The sequence below is a fragment of the Pristiophorus japonicus genome, chromosome 19 (assembly GCF_044704955.1).
Source record: "Pristiophorus japonicus isolate sPriJap1 chromosome 19, sPriJap1.hap1, whole genome shotgun sequence".
Lineage (NCBI taxonomy): Eukaryota > Metazoa > Chordata > Chondrichthyes > Pristiophoridae > Pristiophorus > Pristiophorus japonicus.
The window spans coordinates 95,492,088-95,514,473 of NC_091995.1; the positions used below are offsets into that span (position 1 = coordinate 95,492,088).

At 53.8% G+C, this 22,386-nt stretch overlaps 1 protein-coding gene across 1 annotated transcript in view; it reads left to right on the forward strand.

The window, feature by feature from the left end:
* The window catches only part of LOC139230545 (voltage-dependent T-type calcium channel subunit alpha-1I-like), a 240,618-nt gene that overhangs the window by 119,832 nt on the left and 98,400 nt on the right, over positions 1-22,386 (forward strand). Inside the window, exons 10-16 of the mRNA XM_070862381.1 lie at positions 718-903; positions 2,056-2,173; positions 5,918-6,073; positions 9,410-9,500; positions 11,023-11,216; positions 13,593-14,030; positions 19,117-19,217. Coding sequence (XP_070718482.1) covers positions 718-903; positions 2,056-2,173; positions 5,918-6,073; positions 9,410-9,500; positions 11,023-11,216; positions 13,593-14,030; positions 19,117-19,217 — 1,284 coding nt within the window. The remainder of the gene's footprint in view (positions 1-717; positions 904-2,055; positions 2,174-5,917; positions 6,074-9,409; positions 9,501-11,022; positions 11,217-13,592; positions 14,031-19,116; positions 19,218-22,386) is intronic.

Below are 22,386 nucleotides of genomic sequence, written 5' to 3' on the forward strand. Positions count from 1 at the left end.
AGACACTCCCTCAGTACTGCCCCTCCGGCAGTGCGGCGCTCCCTCAGTACTGCCCCTCCGACAGTGTGGCGCTCCCTCAGTACTGCCCCTCCGACAGTGCGGCGCTCCCTCAGTACTGCCCCTCCGACAGTGCGGTGCTCCCTCAATACTGCCCCTCCGACAGTGCGGCGCTCCCTCAGTACTGCCCCTCCGACAGTGCGGCGCTCCCTCAGCACTGCCCCTCTGACAGTGCGGCGCTCCCTCAGTACTGCCCCTCCGACAGTGCGGTGCTCCCTCAGTACTGCCCCTCCGACAGTGCGGCGCTCCCTCAGTACTGCCCCTCCGACAGTGCGGCGCTCCTTCAGCACTGGAAGTGTCGGCCTGGAGTGTGTGCTGAAGTCTCTGGAGTGGAGACTCGAACCCACGACCTTCTGACTCCGGTGCTGGAGGGTGTCACCCACCGAGCCGAGGCTGGGCACCAGATTCTTTTACATCTGTGACTCCTGGAGTGTAACACTCTCCACCGGTTAGAAATAGGTATTGTGATAGAGCTCCACCTCGTGGGCTACTGTGGCAGTGCAACAGCTGATGTCAATAATAATAAAAAGGGTCATGTGGCACAGTCACGTGACGGCCGTGTGTGTGACGGAGCCATTTTGCAGAGTGTGTTTCTCAGTGATGTCGGGAGAATATGTCGCAATTTCCCGCATTGTTAATATGTTTTTTTTTTTGCGGCAGTGTGTGTGAGATCGTCGGTCAGTCGGACGGGGGCCTGTCGATCCTGCGGACTTTTCGCCTCCTGCGGGTGCTGAAGCTGGTGCGGTTCATGCCCGCGCTGCGCCGCCAGCTAGTCGTCCTGATGAAGACCATGGACAATGTCGCCACCTTCTGCATGCTGCTGATGCTCTTCATCTTCATCTTCAGGTGGGTCGGCAGGGATCGACGTGCCGCTCGTGGCTCAGCAACTTCGATCGGACAAACGTCCATCGTCTCGCCCTCTCCCGACGGGGCTCGCTCATGCTGGGGGCTTCTGGTTCCCCCGGCTCTGGCCCTGCCCCTGCCCCTGCCCACCCAGGACCAGGCCCAACGAACCATTGTGAAGCAGAAGAACATAAGAACAAGGAGCAGGAGTCGGCCATACGGCCCCTCGAGCCTGCTCCGCCATTCAATGAGATCATGGCTGATCGCCGACCTCAACTCCACTTTTTTTCGCCCGATCCCCATAATCCCTCGATTCCCCTCGAGTCCCAAATTTTTTGGATCTCAGCCTTGAATATACTCAGAGACTGAGCCTCCACAGCCCTCTGGGGCAGAGAATTCCAAAGATTCACCACCCTCTGAGTGAAGAAATTCCTCCTCATCTCAGTGCTAAATGGCCGACCCCTTATCCTGAGACGGTGACCCCTGGTTCTAGACTCCTCAGCCACCGCTCGGGTGTATGGTGGACCACTCTCTCGCTGAGAGAACTGTCAGCCTGTTCCCTGGACCTCCTGGAGGAGTGAGGGAGAGGGCTGGTTCCCCCCCATTTCAGATCTGCGCCGGCCTCTTGGACTGGCTGAGGGGAATCGCAAGGAAAGCACGTTTAAAGGTTTGTTTTATCTTTTTAGCCGCCCCGCTCTGTGACCCATCGTGGTCTCCATTCCCCTCGGGGCCTGTGCGTGATTGGCGAGCCCCTCCCCGACCTCGCAGTCCGGCCCGGTTGCCATGACGACGCTCAGCGAGCTCGACACCGGCGGGCCTCACACGACGTTGCCTGTCGGCTCGAAGCAGCGTCAAAGCCAAATGTCCGAGTGCCAAACAAAACTGCGCATTAGCATCACATAAGGTTCAGCTTTTGATGCATAATTGGATATGAAGCTTATAAGAGGGAATGAAAGCAAATCGCTGTGGCTGTGGGAGAACCCATCTGCGCACATACAAGTCAAGTGCTTTAATTCAGCTTAATGAAGAGGAGAGCAGTTGGGGGGGGCGGGGGGAGAACTCTAATCTCCAAAGTGTTTAATGGCACTGAAACCGTTTTGATCTCTCGTTAACGTGAACTTTGACCTCTCCTCCCCTTCTTCCCCTTTCCTAAAGCATTCTGGGAATGCACATCTTTGGCTGTAAGTTCAGCCTGAAGACCGATGGTGGAGACACCGTTCCCGATCGGAAGAACTTCGACTCTCTTCTCTGGGCCATCGTCACGGTTTTCCAGGTGAGTGTGGCAGGCAGCGCAGGGCCAGAAGGTGGAGAACGCCCGTTTGGCTGTTCGAACTTGCCTTGTGTCAAAGCTAATCACAATATCCCCAGGCCATTGGCCCCCCCCCACACTCGGATCTGCCGATACTCAGTTCAGGGAAGGCTCACTCGGGGATGGAGGGGTTGTCTTATGAGGAAAGGTTGAGCAGGTTGGGCCTGTCGTCATTGGAGTTTAGAAGAATGAGAGGTGATCTTATTCAAACGTGTAAGATTCTGAGGAGGCTGGACAGGGTAGATGCAGAGAGGATGTTTCCCCTCGCGGGGGAATCTAGAACTAGGGGGCATCATTTCAGAATAAGGGGTCGCCCATTTAAGACGGAGTTGAGACAGGAATTTCTTCTCTCAGAGGGTTGTAAATCTGTGGAATTCTCTGCTGTGGAGGCTGGGTCATTGAATATATTTAAGGTGGAGATAGACAGATTTTTGAACGATAAGGGAGTCAGGGTTATGGGGAGCGGGCGGGGAAGTAGAGCTGAGTCCAAGATCAGATCAGCCATGATCTTATTAAATGGCGGAGCAGGCTCGAGGGGCCGAATGGCCGACTCCTGCTCCTAATTCTTATGTTCTTATGTTGGAGATGAATTGGGACAATGGGGAGGAGCAACAAGCAGACGGGTTAGCCACATCCCGTGTCAGGTGCTAATAACAGATAGGCCAGAACATCATCATCATAGGCAGTCCCTCGAAGCTTCCACGCTGAAAAGGGATGAGTTCACAGGTGTTTCAATGAAGGACCTAATATTCCGGATCCCGAACTACATCCTGAAGGGTGGAAGATGCCTGTGGGTGGATTTTTTTAACGTGGGGTGACCGTTGCACACCAGCCACCACACGGGGCTTGACAGAGCGAGGTCTTGGTCCAGTGGCAAGGGTTGACCAGGACGACTGGAGACCAGCTCTGCTGCACGGACCCAGTGCGCCCACATATCGCACAGTGTGGGCTGGTCCCGTGCTGCCCCTGGGCGCCTGGCCCCGAACTCACGCCTCTCCTGGGCCCCGAGCATATCCCTCCGTAGTCTCAATGGAAGCACCCAAAGCTGACACGTAGCAGTGTCACATGAACTATCTGGGACTGTCCGGGTCGCCTTCTGTTCCTTTGCCATGTCAAGGCAGGATATCTCAGGCTTTAGCACTTCAGTCATCAAGTCGCCGATTCTAATAAAAACAGAAAATGCTGGAAATGATCAGCTGGTCGGGCAGCGTCTGTGCAGAGAGACGCAGAGCTAAGGTCTCAGGTCGATGACCTTTCCATCAGAACTGGAGGACGTGAGATATGTGACGGGTTTTAAGCAAAGTGCGGGGGGGAGGGAAAGGGGGGGGGAAGGGGAGGAGAGAACAAAAGGGAAGGTCTGTGATAGGGTGGAAGGCAGGAGAGATTAGAGAGACAAAAGGGACGATGGGGCGAGACGAGAGGAGATGGTAACGGGACAAGTTAAGAAACAAAAGATGAGTCTAGATAGGGTGTACGTGGCAGAATCGTCAACAGCTGCCGCGGGAAAGAGAGAGGAACAGAAAAAAAGAAAAACAAAATACGTGCCGAGGTTATGGTGTGAAATTGTTGCGCTCGATGTTGAGTCCCCGAAGGCTGTAAACCGCCTAAAGATGGCTATTATGTCGGGATCAATATGCATTCTGGGCATCACGTGATACGACTCACATTAAAGGGGAGGGTGCTGGGAGGAGTTGAACATGTGACCGATGGGTACAAAGAGGGAACGAGAGGAACGGATGGCTTTGTAGGGAGAGCTCACGGACGGCCGGCAGCCCAACACCGACAGAAGCCAAGCTTCATCACCTTGAGTCGGCAAGAAACTGGGTTGTCTGAGTCTATTGTATAACCGTGATCGCCATTACACTACTGCTGTCTGAGTAATAAACTTGGACACTACATTCGAGCCTGAACCACAGGGAATCATTTAATTGAGTTAAGTTCCTTACATGTTGACCAGCGACCAGAAATTGGGAGGGAACGGCAGCAGTGAGTTGCATTGCTGTCGAAGAAGAAAGACTTGCATTTATATAGCGCCTTTCACGACCACTGAACGTCTCAAAGCGCTTTGCAGCTAATGAAGCACTTTTGGAGTGTAGTCACTGTTGTAATGTGGGAAACGCAGCAGCCAATTTGCGCACAGCAAGCTCCCACACACAGCCATGTGATAATGACCCAGATAATCTGTTCTTTTGTTAAGTTGATTGCGGGATAAATATTGGTCCCAGGACACTGGGGATAACTCCCCTGCACTTCTTCAAAATAGTGCCCTGGGATCTTGAGAGAGCAGACGGGACCTCGGTTTAACGTCTCATCCGAAAGACAGCCCCTCCTATAGTGCGGCGCTCCCTCAGTACTGCCCCTCCGACAGTGCGGCGCTCCCTCAGTACCGCCCCTCCGACAGTGCAGCACTCCCTCAGTACCGCCCCTCCGACACTCCCTCAGCACTGCCCCTCCAACAGTGCGGCGCTCCCTCAGTACTGCCCCTCCAACAGTGCGGCGCTCCCTCAGTACTGCCCCTCCAACAGTGCGGCGCTCCCTCAGTAATACCCTTCCGACAGTGCGGCGCTCCCTCAGTACCGCCCCTCCGACAGTGCGGCGCTCCCTCAGTACTGCCCCTCCGACAGTGCGGCGCTCCCTCAGTACTGCCTCTCTGACAGTGCGGCGCTTCCTCAGTACTGCCCCTCCGACAGTGCGGCGCTCCCTCAGTACTGCCCCTCCGACAGTGCGGCGCTCCCTCAGTCTCAGCACTGCCCCTCCGACAGTGCGGCACTCCCTCAGCACTGCCCCTCCGACAGTTCAGCACTCCCTCAGCACTGCCACTCCGACAGTGCAGCGCTCCCTCAGCACTGCCCCTCCGACAGTTCAGCACTCCCTCAGCACTGCCACTCCGACAGTGCGGCACTCCCTCAGCACTGCCCCTCCGACAGTTCGGCACTCCCTCAGCACTGCCCCTCCGACAGTGCGGCACTCCCTCAGCACTGCCCCTCCGACAGTGTGGCGCTCCCTCAGCACTGCACTGTCAGCTTAGATTTTGTGTGCTCAAGTTTCTGGAGTGAGACTTGAACCCACAACTTTCCGACTCCGAGGTGAGAGAGCTGCCCACTGAGCCACAGCTGACACACCGAAGGAAGGAGGGAAAACAGAGGGTTGCATGTGTGGCGGGGGGCGGGGGGGCGAGGATGGAGGCACGATGGGTTTTAGAGGAGAGTTTTGACAGGAGGGAGGGAGCATGTCAGGGAGCTCCCAATGAGCAGCCAGCCTCCAACGGTTGTGTGGAATGTACGCTGGTACAATGGAACGTAGGAGCAGGAGGAGGCCATTCGGCCCCTCGAACAGTGCAGCACTCCCTCAGTACTGCCCCTCCGACAGTGTGGAGGGGCAGTACCTGTTCCACCATTCGATCAGATCATGGCTGATTGGCGACATAACTCCACTTGCCACTTCCAAACCGATCTGGACCGAGCGCCCAGTGTCGCTCGGGGGTCAGCTGCAGGTGAAAGGTCATTGACCGGGCAAAGGACAAACTTTAAAAAAAACTTGACGATGTGAAGAAGTTTAATTGACCGTATTTCGGATCGTGAGCCAGTCTTTCTGTTCGGTGTTTTTCAAAGTGCATGAATTGTCAATCGCGACCGCAATGTAACGCTCGCTGGTATTCGAGGATGTTGTGTTCACATTGTCTGAGACTCTGGCTTGTCATGCCCGCAGATCCTGACCCAGGAGGATTGGAACGTGGTGCTCTATAATGGGATGGCCTCCACCTCTCCCTGGGCCGCTTTGTACTTTGTGGCCCTGATGACCTTTGGCAATTACGTGCTCTTTAACCTCTTGGTCGCCATCTTGGTGGAGGGCTTTCAGGCCGAGGTGAGTAGCCACGCTTCTTCTGCTCGCTTACCGTCATCCGGTCGCCCCTGGAAGTTAGCACAGCCTCGCGAGGGGCTGTGTGGGATCGCACTGTGCCCTTTCACTCCCCGGGATCGCAATCTGCCCTTTCACACCCCCTGGGATTGGGGTGGGATTGCACTCTGCCCTTTCACCCCCTGGGATTGGGGTGGGATCGCACTGTGCCCTTTCACCCCCCCCCCCCGGGATTGGGATGGGATCGCACTCTGCCCTTTCACCCCCCGGGATTGGGGTGGGATCACACTGTGCCCTTTCACCTCCCGGGATTGGGGTGGGGATCGCACTGTGCCATTTCAACCCCTGGGATTGGGGTGAGATCGCACTGTGCCCTTTCACCCCCCGGGATTGGGGTGGGGATCGCACTGTGCCCTTTCACCCCCCGAGATTGAGATGGGATCGCACTCTGCCCTTTCACCCCCCGGGATCGCACTGTGCCCTTTCACCCCCTGGGATTGGGGTGGGATCACACTGTGCCCTTTCACCCCCCGAGATTGAGATGGGATCGTAATGTGCCCTTTCACCCCCCCCCCGGGATTGGGGTGGGATCGCACTGTGCCCTTTCACCCCCCCGCCCCCCGGGATTGGGGTGGGATTGCACTCTGCCCTTTCACCCCCCGGGATTGAGGTGGGATCACACTCTGCCCTTTCACCCCCCCGGGATTGCACTTTGCCCTTTCATCCCCGGGATTGCACTCTGCCCTTTCATCCCCCGGCATTGGGGTGGGATCGCATTCTGCCCTTTACCCCACGAGATCGCACTGTGCCCTTTCACCTCCCGGGATTGGGGTGGGGATCGCACTGTGCCCTTTCAACCCCTGGGATTGGGGTGAGATCGCACTGTGCCCTTTCACCCCCCGGGATTGAGATGGGATCGCACTCTGCCCTTTCACCCCCCGGGATCGCACTGTGCCCTTTCACCCCCTGGGATTGAGATGGGATCGCACTCTGCCCTTTCACCCCCCCGGGATCGCACTGTGCCCTTTCACCCCCTGGGATTGGGGTGGGATCACACTGTGCCCTTTCGCCCCCCCCCCGGGATTGGGGTGAGATCACACTCTGCCCTTTCACCCCCGGGATCGCACTCTGCCCTTTCACCCCCCGGGATTGAGCCCGCAAGTCTCCGCTCTCCTTTGGCTGTGACCACCCTTTACTGAGGAGGACTGCAACAAATTACAGGAGGATATTAATAAACTTGCAGAATGGGCCAACGAAGGTCAACACAGATAAATGTGAGGTGTGACGTTTTGGTCGGAATAGGGAGGTCACTTGTTACTGGGAAGGTGTGCGTCTGGGTGGGGCAGAGAAACAAAAAGATCGCGGAGTACAAATACACAAATCGCTAAAGGTTGCGACACAAGTTCGCAAGGCCATTAAAAAAACAAATGCAGCAGCCAATTTGTGCACAGCAAGATCCCACAGCCAGATTACTGACCAGACCAGCTGTTTTAGTGATGTTGTTTGAGGGGATAAATATTGTCCAGGACTCGACTACGCCCCAGCAAGGGGAAACCCTCTCCTAGTTGGAGTTGAGCCACATTGTTGGGGCAGTGTAGGGGGAGCTCCGCAATGCATCGCACCACCGTACCCTTGTAGCCTTCCCCGCCGATTGTTTGATGGATTGTACAGCCAATGCTTTAACCGGGGGTGACTGCTGCCAACGACAGGAAGCTGTGTCAGGAGCGCGCTGGGCGTTAATCTGGAACCGGGAACAGAATGTTTCTGGGGCTGGGGGCTCGGCACGAGTCCGCTCCCATCTCGCCATTTAAAATTCTGGGGCCGAAATTGCTCCGTCCCTGAAGGCCTGCTACCGGCGGAGATCGGCGGCCAGGCTGCGGAGCGCGATGGCCGCAGGCTGTTGGTGTAATGGCCGCCATTATCAAAATTCCGCTCCTGTGGTATCCCGGCGGTGACCCATTAGCCCCCCCCCCACCCCCCCCACCCCACACCTCCCCCATTCCCCTTCACCCCCACCGCCCCGCTGCTGTCGATCCGTCCTAGGTGCGTCACCAGAACGCGTCACTGCTGATGATCCCCGCCCCCCGACGGCGAAATCCCGCCGTGGAAATCCACCTCCTGCCGGGCGGTATCAAAGCCCGCTTTTCCCGGTGATCCAGTGAGGCTGCGGCCTTGTTGCAATGGCGGTGTGGTGGCCATTAACGGGGAGGGCGCACTGCTGCTGCCGCCATGTTTGTTTTTGGGTTGGCCGACTGCCAGGTCCGGCAGACAATTATGCCCCACCGGGTTCAGCCGGGCCGCCAACAGACAGCCTGGCAACCCCCCCCCCCCACCCCCACCCCCTCCCCCGCTCTCTTGGGTGCCAGGCCACTGGCCCGGCCAAAACCCTCCCTGGTGGCTCAGTGGGCCGAAGTTTCGTGCCGGCTCGCGATGTCGTCATCAGCCGGTGACGGACAGCGGCGGTCACTACACCCCGCCCCCAAGTCCCGCCCCTCGAGACTGCGCACTTCCGTTCACCGCCCCCCGTACGCCGGGGGGAAAAGAAAGCCAAAGAGCGGAATTTCGCTCAAGAGGCCACCTCAACCACCGCGGTGGTAAAAACAGGAGAAACATGCGCCCCATTCGGGAGTGCAGCGAAGGTTCACCAGACTGATTCCCGGGACGGCAGGACTGACATCTGAAGACAGACTGGATCGACCAGACTTATATTCACTGGAATTTAGAAGAATGAGAGGGGACCTCATAGAAACGTATAAAATTCTGACGGGGTTAGACAGGTTAGATGCAGGAAAAATGTTCCCAATGTTGGGGAAGTCCAGAACCAGGGGACACAGTCTTAGGATAAGGGGTAAGCCATTTAGGACCGAGATGAGGAGAAACTTCTTCACCCAGAGAGTGGTGAACCTGTGGAATTCTCTACCACAGAAAGTTGTTGAGACCAATTCACTAAATATATTCAAGAGAGAGTTAGATGTAGCCCTTACAGCTAAAGGGATCAAGGGGTATGGAGAGAAAGCAGGAATGGGGTACTGAGGTGAATGATCAGCCATGATCATATTGAATGGAGGTGCAGGCTCGAAGGGCCGAATGGCCTACTCCTGCATCTATTTTCTATGTTTCTACGTTTCTATTCCCAGCGGTGGGCAATTTCGGCTCCTTTGTTTATAACAAGCTCGCTCCCGTGATGGGCCTGAAGCGCTCGTGCCCAGAACGCTTCCGGGTTGATGGCAGCAATGGCGTCCTAGCTTAAACCAAGGAACCGAGCTGGTGAGGCTCCAGGATTGACCCCGTCCACCCCTCAGATCACAGCCTTGTCTTTCTTCCCTCCTACCTCCATGTCAGGGAGACGCCAACAAGTCGGACTCGGAGGAAGAGCGAACTTCAACTAACTTCGATGACTGTGAGAAGATCAAAGAGATGCAGTATTTATCAGGTGACTACGCGCACTGCACCTCGAGCAGGGCACAGCGGGCGTTTTCCTCTGGGGGATGGAAATCACGAGGGGTTTTGATCGAGTAGCCCGGGAGAAAGCGTTTCCAGGGGCAGGAGGGTCGGTAACCAGAGGGACACGGATTTAAGAAAATTGCCAAAAGAACCCGAGGGGGAGATGGGGAAACATTGTTTCGCACGGCGTGATGTGTAGTGAAAGGGCGGTGGGAGCAGATGCAATAGTAACTTTCAAAAGGAAATTGGATAAATACTTGAAATGGAAAAATTGCAGGGCTGTGGGGAAAGAGCGGGGGGAGTGGGACTGATGGGTTCACTCTGTCACAGAGCCGGCACAGGCTCGATGGGCCCAATGGCCTCCTCCTGTGCTGTGCGATTTTATGATTTTATAACTGGGCACAGACTAGCCTCTGAGACTTTTTCATTTGTACTCTGCCATTAACCAGCTGGGCGAAGAGAAGCATGTAAGGTTCTGAGGGGGATTGACAGGGTAGATGCAGGGAGGATGTTTCCCCCCCGGCCTGGGGGGTCTAGAACCAGAGGTCACACAGTCTCAGGATAAGGGGTCGGCCATTTAGGACTGAGATGAGGAGAAATCTCTTCACTCAGAGGGTGGTGAATCTTTGGAATTCTCTGCCCCAGGGGGCTGTGGAGGCTCAGTCTTTGAGTATATTCAAGACAGAGATCGCTACATTTTAGTACTCTAAGGGAATTGAGGGATATGGGGATCAGGCGGGAAAGTGGAGTTGAGGTCGAAGATCAGCCATGATCTCATTGAATGGCGGAGCAGGCTCGAGGGGCCGAATGGCCGACTCCTGCTCCTTTTTCTCATGTTCTTAAGAGAGGTATAGAACTGTTATGCTTCATACCACCAATGCTTTGTATAATGTATGGCCCCGTGAGTATGCTCACAGGTTTGTAGAGCTGTCAAGGGGGTCGTTCAGCCCGACTGCCTGCCTCTCTTCCGCGGCTACATTCGCGCCAGGGTATCCCTGGAGGTGTCCACCGGTACGCTCGCGGCCTTCCGCGAGAGGTGGGCGCCGGAGGGACTGGAGTGCATCATCTCAACAGGGAACAAAACCTTAATTTAATTCGATTTGATAAGTTTCCCTTTAATGTTTTCATTGTTAATTTGTGGGTTTTGGTGCCCTCAAAAAAAAAAAGGGGCACTTGATTGAAAGTTACTTTTAAAATAGTTGTCGAGCTGTTGAGTTGGGAGTGGCTTAGCCAGTCACGTGATGTACACAAGACTCAATAAAACCCCGGCCAGTTGGGTTCGGGGGATCCACGATGGGGCAGGTGGTTGTGAGCCTGGTGGATGAACCGGTAATGTGTAGTGTGATTGTTAAACCTTTGCTAATAAACCAACTAGTTCTTAATAGCAATGTGTTGCTATAAATTCTGAAGCAAAGAACCCATGAAGCAAATACATTGCAGTTTAGAAGTGAGAGAGGAAATTCTTGGCCAGTTTCTAACGGTTGGTTTTTCTTGTGATGAATTCCTTGCAGAGCTGAAAGCCTGCTCCACCGCTATGACTCCCAACGGGCACCTGGACCTTTCTCCTTCGAACCCTTCGATAGGATCGGCGATCATGACCTCATCAAGGAGCTCGCTGCAGCCCGAAAACTTTTACGTCGCCGCTGGGTCGCGGAAAAGCAGTGTGACCTCACTGACTCGGGTGAACTTTGACCAGAAGTCGCTGGTAAAGACCTCGTTGGTCATCGGTGTAAGAGCCGACGCTGGGATACCACTGCCGGGAGGGGGGGAGGGCGGTCTTTGAAGCGTGAGCAGGGATTGGTGAGGAGCGTGACCTAGTGAGAGTGTTAAACAATCTCTCGCTGGTCTCCCCTTCAGCACGCGGTTGGCCAACTCTGGTTGGGACCTATTCCTGGAACTTTCATCGCATGACCCTCCTGCCCCCAACCGCCCCCTCCCCCACACTCCTGCCATTGGCTGTCCAACACGCCCATCCATGCCGCGCCCTGCCTCCCCACTGTGATATCATAGACACAGCTACACAAGCACCACACTGCAAGATGGCTCCAAACAGAACTGTGTCACATGGCCTTGCCACATGACCTTTTAATGTTGTTACATCAGTCGTCCACTAGGTGGAACTCTATTACATCCACGGCCAATTAGAAAGCTAACAGACTCTCCATTACCCGATTGGATGATTATTCACTATCAGTCAAGCCACCTTTCCTCCCCAACTGCTATACTTTTATAACTCATTGAAAGTGTTCAAACAAAACGGGAAAAAAAATTCAATTTTCGTTAACGTCCCCATGATTTCTCTCCCGGATTTTTGCACGCAGGAGCGTCCTGGAAGATTAATACTCAATTACTGGAGGACTGGCGACTCTACACTTGAGCTTATGCTCACTATATTATCTGCTCAGCCAAGCCCCTTGCTGAGCACACTGAATGAAAGGTTCATTGTGGCATTCGGGGCGGATGGGTCGGGCTGGAGTTAAAGCTCGGGCCGGTGCCGAGACGCGACTCTCCCCACGGTGCTGCTCCGTGCTGCCGCTAAACCAGACCCGGGGATCGCCGCGGGGCGCTGGAGGCTGACTGCCCACCTCGCCCCCCCCCCCCCCCCCCCCCGCCATTGCCACCGCTCTGGGGCGAAAAACGGAGCGCGAAGACCCGACAATCCGCCCTGTAATACATGCCTGTGGGAGTTCGCTGTTTGTAAGCCTAATCTAATATAACCATGATACAAGTTAATCAAGAATCCTTCCAGGACAAACAGGTCGAGATATCGAAACATGCGGAACTCCGAGTGCACATAGGTTAGAGCGAGGGTTCGGGGTGACTGCGTTTCTGGTTGTAATGAACCTAGGGGGAGAGTTAAACAACAATAAACAGTGGGAGTACTCGTGGCTGATGGCACTTACTGTAGAGGGTAGTTACAACAAGGAGTGCTTATTATGGATGGTACTTATAGTCAGAATATTTACAAGTAGCGATAAATCCCCCTTCACCCTACATTTGGGATATGAGATGCCGAATGAGAGCGTTTAATCTTTCAATTAAATTCTCAGCTAACGCTATGAGCTGCAGGCCAGATTTAGTCTTAAAGCAGTGTTCTGACGTATAAGAACATAAGAAATAGGAGCAGGAGTAGGCCATACGGCCCCTCGAGCCTGCTCCGCCATTTAATACGATCATGGCTGATCCAATCATGGACTCGGGTCCACTTCCCTGCCCGCTCCCCATAACTCCTTATCCCCTTATCGCTTAAGAAACTGTCTATTTCTGTCTTAAATTTATTCAATGTCCCAGCTTCCACAGCTCTCTGTGGCAGCGAATTCCACAGATTTGCAACCCTCTGAGAGAAGAAATTCATCCTCATCTCAGTTTTAAATGGGCGGCCCCTTATTCTAAGATCATGCCCCCTAGTTCTAGTCTCCCCCATCAGTGGAAACATCCTCTCTGCATCCACCTTGTCAAGCCCCCTCATAATAGAAACATAGCAACATAGAAAATAGGTGCAGGAGTAGGCCATTCGGCCCTTCGAGCCTGCACCACCATTCAATATGATCATGGCTGATCATTCACCTCAGTACCCCTTTCCTGCTTTCTCTCCATACCCCTTGATCCCTTTAGCTGTAAGGGCCACATCTAACTCCCTCTTGAATCTATCTAACGAACTGGCCTCAACAACTTTCTGTGGTCGAGAATTTCACAGGTTCACCACTCTCTGGGTGAAGAAGTTTCTCCTCATCTCGGTCCTAAATGGCTTACCCCTTATCCTCAGACTGTGACCCCTGGTTCTTATCTTGTACGTTTCGATAAGATCACCTCACCTTCTTCTGAATTCCAATGAGTAGAGGCCCAACCCTACTCAACCTTTCCTCATAAGTCAACCCCGTCCTGACGGCGCAGTGTGGAACAAAACCACAATTGGTCTGGGTTTGTGTCGGGTTACCAGATCACGACCGGGTTTGGGGTGTGCACGAACCCCGCCCCCACACCCCCCCCACCCCCCGAGTGAGAGGTTTCACGGTGGCGGGGGAGCATCCTGGAGACCATGGCGTGCCGCTGTTGACCCCGTGTTGTCCTCTTTTTTCAGTCAAGCCTCCGAAGCTCTCACTACATCCCGTGGGGCGGGGGCGGGGGCTGGGGAAGCCGGAGAGCCAGCTGGAACAGCATGGGCCGCACCTCGAGCCTGAAGCGCAAGCCCTACGGTGGTGAGCTTGAGTCGCTGCTGTCCGGCGACAGCCGCAAGCCCGGCCCCGACGGCGACCCCGACGACCTCCGGCCGGAGGCGGTCAACGGCTCGGGCCTGCAGCACCGCCGGGCGCTCTCCCTGGACACCAAGGGTTCCGCTGACCTGCCCGAGCTGCTCCGGGTCCCTGCCGCCCAGACCGCGGGCAGGAAGAACAGCTCGGCGGCACTCGCTGCCGGCCACGGCGACTGCAACGGCAAAGGCCCGCACATCGTGAAGGAGGTCTTCCCGAAGATGAAGAGCAGGAACGAGAGGAGCGCCTACGACGAGGAAATTGACTATGTAAGTGGACCCGCCGGTGCTCGGGGAATTTAACATCGTCCTCAAAGTGAAGGAAGTGGGGGGGGTTAGAGATCAGACACAGCCTGTGTCAGCCGTGGCTCACTGGGCAGCGCATTCACCTCTGGGTCAGCAGCTTGTGGGTCCGAATCAGCGCTCCAGGGACTTGAGCACATAAATCCAGGCTGACACTCCCAGTGCAGTACTGAGGGAGCGCCGCACTGTCGGAGAGGCAGTACTGAGGGAGTGCCTCACTGTCGGAGGGGCAGTGCCGAGGGAGCCCCGCACTGTCAGAGGGGCAGCACTGAGGGAGTGCCGCACTGTCAGAGGGGCAGTACTGAGGGAGCGCCTCACTGTCGGAGGGGCAGTGCCGAGGGAGCCCCGCACTGTCAGAGGGGCAGCACTGAGGGAGTGCCGCACTGTCGGAGGGGCAGCACTGAGGGAGTGCCGCACTGTCGGAGGGGCAGTACTGAGGGAGCGCCGCACTGTCGGAGGGGCAATACTGAAGGAGCGCCGCACTGTCGGAGGGGCAGTACTGAGGGAGCTCCGCACTGTCGGAGGGGCAGTACTGAGGGAGCGCCGCACTGTCGGAGGGGCAGTACTGAGGGAGCGCCGCACTGTCGGAGGGGCAGTACTGAGGGAGCGCCGCACTGTCTGAGGAGCAGTGCTGAGGGAGTGTCACACTGTTGGAGGGGTAGTACTGAGGGAGTGCCTCATTCATCAAAAACAGGTGATCTGGGTCATTATCACATTGCTGTGTGTGGGAGCTTGCTGTGCGCAAATTGGCTGCTGTGTTTTCCCACATTACAACAGTGACTACACTCCAAAAAGTACTTCATTGGCTGTAAAGCGCTTTGGGACGTCCTGTTGTCGTGAAAGGCGCTATAGAAATGCATCTCTTTGTTTCGTTCTATCCACCTGTACCCCTTCCTAAAAATCATTCTAATTAACTTTGAAGGCCTTGTTTAGAGAGGGATAATTTCTTCATTGTCGAGGTTGGAAGATTGGTCCTGGGAATGAATCATTGTCTTATTCTTGTTCTCCAGTAACGGCGTTGGGCTTTCGGCAGGTCAGTGATAGCACAGGTCACAGAGCATCAGAATTAGGAGCAGGAGTCGGCCATTCGGCCCCTCGAGCCTGCTCCGCCATTCAATGAGATCACGGCTGATCTTCGACCTCAACTCCACTTTCCCGCCCGATCCCTCGATTCCCTTAATATACAAAAATCCATCGATCTCAGCCTTGAATATACTCAAAGACTGAGCCTCCACAGCCCTCTGGGGCAGAGAGTTCCAAAGATTCACCACCCTCTGAGAGAAGAAGTTTCTCCTCATCTCAGTCCTAAATGGCCGACCCCTTATCCTGAGACTGTGACCTCTGGTTCTAGACTCCCCAGCTCGGGGGAAACACCCTCCCTGCATCTACCCTGTCAAGCCCTGTAAGAATGTTGTATGTTTCAATAAGAATAATGAGGAAGGGGTTGGGATGGTTGAATGGCCCATTTTTATGCTATAAATGCAGTTATTTCCGGACATGTATGATTCAGTTACAGTGGCTGTGGGAACACAGATTGTTAAACGGCTACAGAGAACTTTGATGTACAGACTGCAGACTGCTTCAAAGGAGCATGTTCGCTTTTATGATTTATTTTGAGGATGCTGGATGTCACATGACTCAAGTCAAGGTACAAACGGATCTATGAATGGACAAGGAAAGACTTTTCAAGAGCTCTCCAGTTGCTGCTGTCTGGAGGTGGAGAGAGCACTTTGCTGGAATAAATTCACTCTTTTCAGCTTAGCTATAGCAGTTAGAGACAGAATCAAGATGTAGAAACCCACCAATGCAACAACAGAGACATCAACTTGCATTTATATTGTGCCTACAACGTGGTACGATTATCAAACAGAATTTGACACCGAGCCACATAAGGAGATATTAGGACGGGCGTTCAAAAGCTTGGTCAGAGGTAGGTTTTAAGGAGCTTCTTAAAGGAGGAGAGAGAGGCGGAGAGGTTTAGGGAGGGAGTTCCAGAGCTTGGGGCCCAGGCAACAGAAGGCACGGCCGCCGATGGTGGAGCGATTATAATCAGGGATGCTCAAGAGGGCTGAATTGGAGGAGCGCAGAGATCTTGGGGGGAGGGGTGGTGGGGTTGTGGGGCTGGAGGAGGTTACAGAGATAGGGAGGGGCGTGGGCCATGGAGGGATTTGTAAACGAGATGGAGAATTTTAAAATCGAGCGAATGTAGGTCAGTGAGCACAGAGGGTGATGGGTGAGTGGGACTTGGTGCGAGTTAGGACACGGGGCAGCGAGCACAGGGGGTGATGGGTGAGTGGGACTCGGTGTGAGTTAGGACACGGGGCAGCGAGCACAGGGGGTGATGGGTGAGCGAGACTTGGTGCGAGTTAGGGCACGGGGCAGCGAGCACAGGGGGTGATGGGTGAGCGGGACTTGGTGCGAGTTAGGACACGGGGCAGCGAGCACAGGGGGTGATGGGTGAGTGGGACTTGGTGCGAGTTAGGACACGGGGGCAGCGAGCACGGGGTGATGGGTGAGTGGGACTCGGTGCGAGTTAGGACATGAACCGCTTATAGTAACACCCCACAGGGTAAGGTGTGACATCCGTGACATCATAAACCTCTATCACATCACCCCCTACAGGTGTAACTGGTACTACAGGCAGTCTAATGGGTTTCCCATTGGGGCCAAAGTGAGCAATAAAGATTTCAATGCAGCACTTGTCAAATTTAATATACAACAGGTACATTTTGAAGAGGCCTTTTGATGTTGAAACCCATTAGTTGTTAAACACCGTAAGGGAAATGAATTTGTGAATGACATACGGTACCACTTAAGTGCTGTGAGTTTAGCATTAAAAATAATTATATGAACAATTCTGTGCATGTGTACAATGGCTATGTGGCCTTTGCCAAATTAATCTTAATTGTACTGGAATTAGGGCCAGCTTTGTGCTGTTGTCTCGTATTGACAAGCTCTCAGTGGAGTCAAGTGACTTGTTAAACACCTAAACCTGCGACATATTTTCAAAAATAACTTGATCTATTGGGAACTGGTCCCAACAAAACTCGAGTGCATTTTGGTTAAACCCGCTGTAGCAATGTCTTAATGTAATATTAATGAAGGTGAATGACGTTCCTCGAGAAGCAGATTCTCTCAATAATCACCAATCTGGACGGCAGAGAGTTGCACAACCCTTTCGAACAGAGATGGAGGGAGGGGAAGGAAGGGAGGGAGGGAAGAGAGGGAAGAGGAGGGAAGAGAGAGGAGGGAAGGAAAAAGAAGAGAGGGGAGGGAGGGAATGGAGGAAGGGAAGAGAGGGAAGAGGAGGGAAGAGAGAGGAGGGAGGGGAGGGAGGGAATGGAGGAACGGAAGAGAGGGAAGAGGAGGGAAGAGAGAGGAGGGAGGGGAGGGAGAGAGGGAAGCAAGGGGAGGAAGGAAGGGAGGATGTTGATTGATTGATGAAGGAAGGACAGACAGCCACAAACAACAATGTGATAATGATGCAGATAATCTGTTTTAGTGATGTTGGTTGAGGGATAAATATTGGTCCCAGGACACCGGGGAGAACTCCCCTGCTCTTCTTTGAAATAGTGCCATGGGATCTTTTATGTCCACCTGAGGGAGCAGACGGGGCCTCGGTTTAACGTCGCATTGGAAAGACGGATTGAATAAGCAGCAGCCTGTATTTGTACAGAGCTCTGCGCCACAATGCTAAGTCCCGGAGCAGTTAATCGGGCAGAAGGAGGGTCACCGACCCGGGAATTTTGATGGGGTGATGGGAGGGAGGCTGCAGGTAGAGTCAAAGATTGGGGTTTTAAGGAGACCTTTGATGGCAAGATACGAAATAGCAGAGGAAAGTGACCAGCAGACTAGGCCGATACTGTCTGGACTTTAGAAGAATGAGAGGTGATCTCATTGAAACATACACAATCCTTACAGGGCTTGGCAGGGTAGATGCAGGGAGGGTGTTTCCCCCCGGGCTGGGGAGTCTAGAACCAGGGGTCACAGTCTCAGGATAAGGGGTCGGCCATTTAGGACTGAGATGAGGAGAAACTTCTTCTCTCAGAGGGTGGTGAATCTTTGGAATTCTCTGCCCCAGAGGGCTGTGGAGGCTCAGTCGTTGAGTATATTCAAGGCTGAGATCGATAGATTTTTGGATACTAAGGGAATCAAGCGATATGGGGACAGTGCAGGAAAGTGGAGTTGAGGTCGAAGATCTTATTGAATGGCGGAGCAGGCTCGAGGGGCCGAATGGCCGACTCCCACTCCTATGTCTTATGTTCTTATAGAACGCACTGCCCGATAGGGCGGTGGATAAAGATTCAATAGAAGCCCTCAAAATGGAATACTTGAAGGAGAAAGAAATTGCAGGGCTGCAGGGAAAGAGCGGGACGAGTAGGACTGACTGCATCGCTCTCCAAAAGACTCGATGGGCCAAATGGCCTCCTTCTGTGCTGTACTGTTTATGGGTCTATGGTTCCACAAGGCGAATCAGTTAGACAAAGATCATAGACAGTCCCTCGGAATCGAGGAAGACTTGCTTCCACTCTAAAAATGAGTCCTTAGGTGGCTGAACAATCCAATACGAGAACCACAGTCCCTGTCACAGGTGGGACAGACAGTGGTTGAGGGAAGGGGAGGGTGGGACTGGTGTGCCGCACACTCCTTCCGCTGCCTGCGCTTGGTTTCCGCATGCTCTCGGCAACGAGACTCGAGGTGCTCAGCACCCTCCCGGATGCACTTCTTCAACTTAGGGCAGACTGGTCTTTGTCCAGGGACTCCCAGGTGTCGGTGGGGATGTTGCACTTGATCAGGGAGGCTTTGAGGGTGTCCCTTGTAACGTTTCCTCTGCCCACCTGGGGCTCGCTTGCCGTGAAGGAGTTCCGAGTAGAGCGTTTGCTTTGAGAGTCACGTGTTAGAGAAAAAAGCCCCTCATTGGTCCCACAGGTGAAAGGATAATGCTCCAATCCTCTGTAGCAGCAATGGCCAGAGACCAGCGTTCACAAATCGCAGTAGGTGTCCAGAGAGTTGGCTGTTCCCCACGTTAATGATTTACCTGTCTTCATTACAGACCCTGTGCTTTCGAATTCAGAAGATGATGGAAGTTTACAAGCCAGACTGGTGTGAGACCCGAGCAGACTGGTCAGTCTACTTATTTTCCCCTCAGAATAGGTAAGATGTAAAATATGGTAATCAGCAGAATATATAACCGTTTTTTCTACTTTGTGCCACTCACCAGGGTTTTCTGATAAGACTTCATGGCCAGAAGTCTGCCAGGCTGGGTACATGCCAGAGCTTACGATGATTAAAGGGTTCACTAGGGTCGCTCGAGAGAATCTATTTGCTCTGGTGGGGGGAGTCCAGAACAAGGGAACGTAACCTTCACATTAGAGCCCGGCCGTTCAGGGGTGATGTTAGGAAACACTTCTTCACACAAAGGGCAGTGGGAATCGGGAACTCTCTCCCCACAAAGCTGCTGAGGCTCCACTGACAGAGATCGATAGATTTTGTTAGGTAAGGGCAAGTTATTATTTAAATGGAGAAAGATTGTAAAGTGCCGCAGTACAGCGGGACCTGGAGGTACTTGTGCATGAAACACAAAAGGATAGTACGCAGGTACAGCAAGTGATCAGGAAGGCCAATGGTATCTTGGCCTTTATTGCAAAGGGGATGGAGTATAAAAGCAGCGAAGTCTTGCTACAGTTATACAGGGTATTGGTGAGGCCACACCTGGAATACTGCGTGCAGTTTTGGTTTCCATATTTACAAAAGGATATACTTGCTTTGGAGGCGGTTCAGAGAAGGTTCATTCGGTTGATTCCGGAGATGAGGGGGTTGACTTATGAGGAAAGGTTGAGTAGATTGGGCCTCTACTCATTGGAATTCAGAAGAATGAGAGGTGATCTTATCGAAGGCGTATAAGATTATGACGGGGCTCGACAAGGTGGATGCAGAGAGGATGTTTCCACTGATGGGGGAGACTAGAACTAGAGGGCATGATCTTAGAATAAGGGGCCGCCCATTTAGAACTGAGATGAGGAGGAATTTCTTCTCTCAGAGGTTGTGAATCTGTCTTAGAGAGCTGTGGAAACTGAGACATTGAATAAATTTAAGACAGAAATAGACAATTTCTTAAATGATAAAGGGATAAGGGATTATGGGGAGCAGGCGGGGAAGTGGAGCTGAGTCAATGATCAGATCAGATCAGCCATGATCATATTGAATGGCAGAGCAGGCTCGAGGGGCCATGTGGCCTACTCCTGCTCCTATTTCTTATGTTCTTATTAAGGGTTACGGAACCAAGATGGAGTTAAGTTACCAATCAGCCATAATCTAATTGAATGGCGGAACAAGCTCGAGGGGCTGAATGTCCTCCTCTTAACCGATAAGAGGTTATGGGGAGCGGGTGGGGAAGTGGAGCTGAGTCCATGATCGGATCAGCCATGATTGTATTGAATGGCGGAGCAGGCTCGAGGGGCCGTATGGTCTACTCCTGCTCCTATTTCTTATGCTCCTATGTTCCTGAGAGCCGGTATGAACTCCGGGACCTCTAACCCCAATCCCACCAAAGGTCATGGGGTCAGGAGGTGGGGGGGGGGGAAATCGCTTCAATTAATTACTAATGGCAGCCACCCATGGCACCTCTGGAGGGCTTGCCTTCTCCCAGGGGTGGGGGAAATCGCGGGGCCTGCTGACAGCTCGGGGAGCGCTGGGATTCTCCCCACCCTGTTAGAAGGTCCCCATTATAAGGGGGCAACATTTGAAGTAAACATGGAAAGAACTTACCCTGTTGCGGGGCGGGATAGTTTGGTGGGGAGTGTGGGGTGCATAGGGTCTAGACCACGATCCCGGTCTGGAATGGAAAGCCCAGATGGGCCCCCTTCACCATTCTGGGGCCTGGTACACCTGCTTCCAACACCGCTGATGATTCATCGACAGGGAGCCACAGGAACTCCCAGTGTTGTAAATACTGGCGGTAATGTATTTGCTTCACGGGTTCTTTGCTTAAGAATTCACAGCAACACATTGCTATTAAGAACTAGTTGGTTTATTAGCCAAAGGTTTAACAATCACACTACACATTACCGGTTCATCCACCAGGCTCACAACCACCTGCCTCATCGCGGATCCCCCGAACCCAACTGGCCGGGGTTTTATTGAGTCTTGTGAACGTGACATGACTGGCTAAGCCATTCCCAACTCAACAGCTCGACAACTATATTGAAGTCGAACTTTAAATCACGTACCCTCTTATTAAAGAGGTACCAGAACCAACAAATGATGCACTCCAGACCCTCCGGCGCCCACCTCTCGCGGAAGGCCGCGAGCGTACCGGTGGACACCGCGTGCTCCATCTCCTGGCTCGGATGTAACCGCGGAAGAGAGGCAGGCAGTCGGGCTAAACGACCCCTTCGACCGCCCACTGCCTGGACCGGCTGATGGCCCCCTTGGCCGTGCCCAGGAGCAGTCCTACGAGGAGGCCTTCCGACCTGCCCGCTCCCCTCCGCACAGGGTGCCCAAAGATCAGGAGTGTGGGACTGAAGTGCAACCAGAAATCGAGGAGCAGCCCCTTCAAATAATGGAAGAGGGGCTGCAACCCCGCACACTGAACGTACACACGGAACACGGACTCCTCCAGACCGCAGGAATTGCAGGCGGCCCGGGAGTCCGTGAACCGACTTAAAAAACTTGTTGCACGGGACTGCCCCGTGCACCACCCTCCAGGCCAAGTCCCCAATAAATAGAGGGAGGACTCCTGCGTAGAGGGCATTCCATCGGGGACCCCCGCCTCCTCCGGACGGCAAGATGGCGCGCCGTGGCGTGTCCGGACGGCAGACGAGGATGGCAAGGTGGAGAGTGTGCAGGAGCAGCCCGTACAGGTATCCCCTCCGTGCAGAACTGAAAGGCACGGAGGGGATTTCCCCGAGGAGGCTTCAACAGCTCTACAACTATTTTGTAGAAAACAATCAAGTGTCCCCTGATTAAAGGGAGTGCGGGGGAGAGGGGGCACACTTGAAAACCTTTTCAGGTGCCCCCTGTTTTTTTTTTGGTATTTTTTTTTTCGTGAGGACACCAAAACACAAATTATGCAAGTGTAGGGGGGGGGGAGGCGGGGAGGGAGCGCACTAAAACCGGCAAGCTTAAAGAAATTAAACTTTTGACGTGGTTCAAATTAAAATTTTGTTGCTGAGGGTGATGATGCACTCCAGTCCCTCCCCGCGCCCGCCTCTCGCGGAAGGCCGCGAGCGTACCGGTGGACACGTTACCCCGGGCTTGCATTATTCTTTTTGGTGAATCGCGGTGACTTCGGAAGGTGGAATACGTTTCAGCTTTTTGTTGG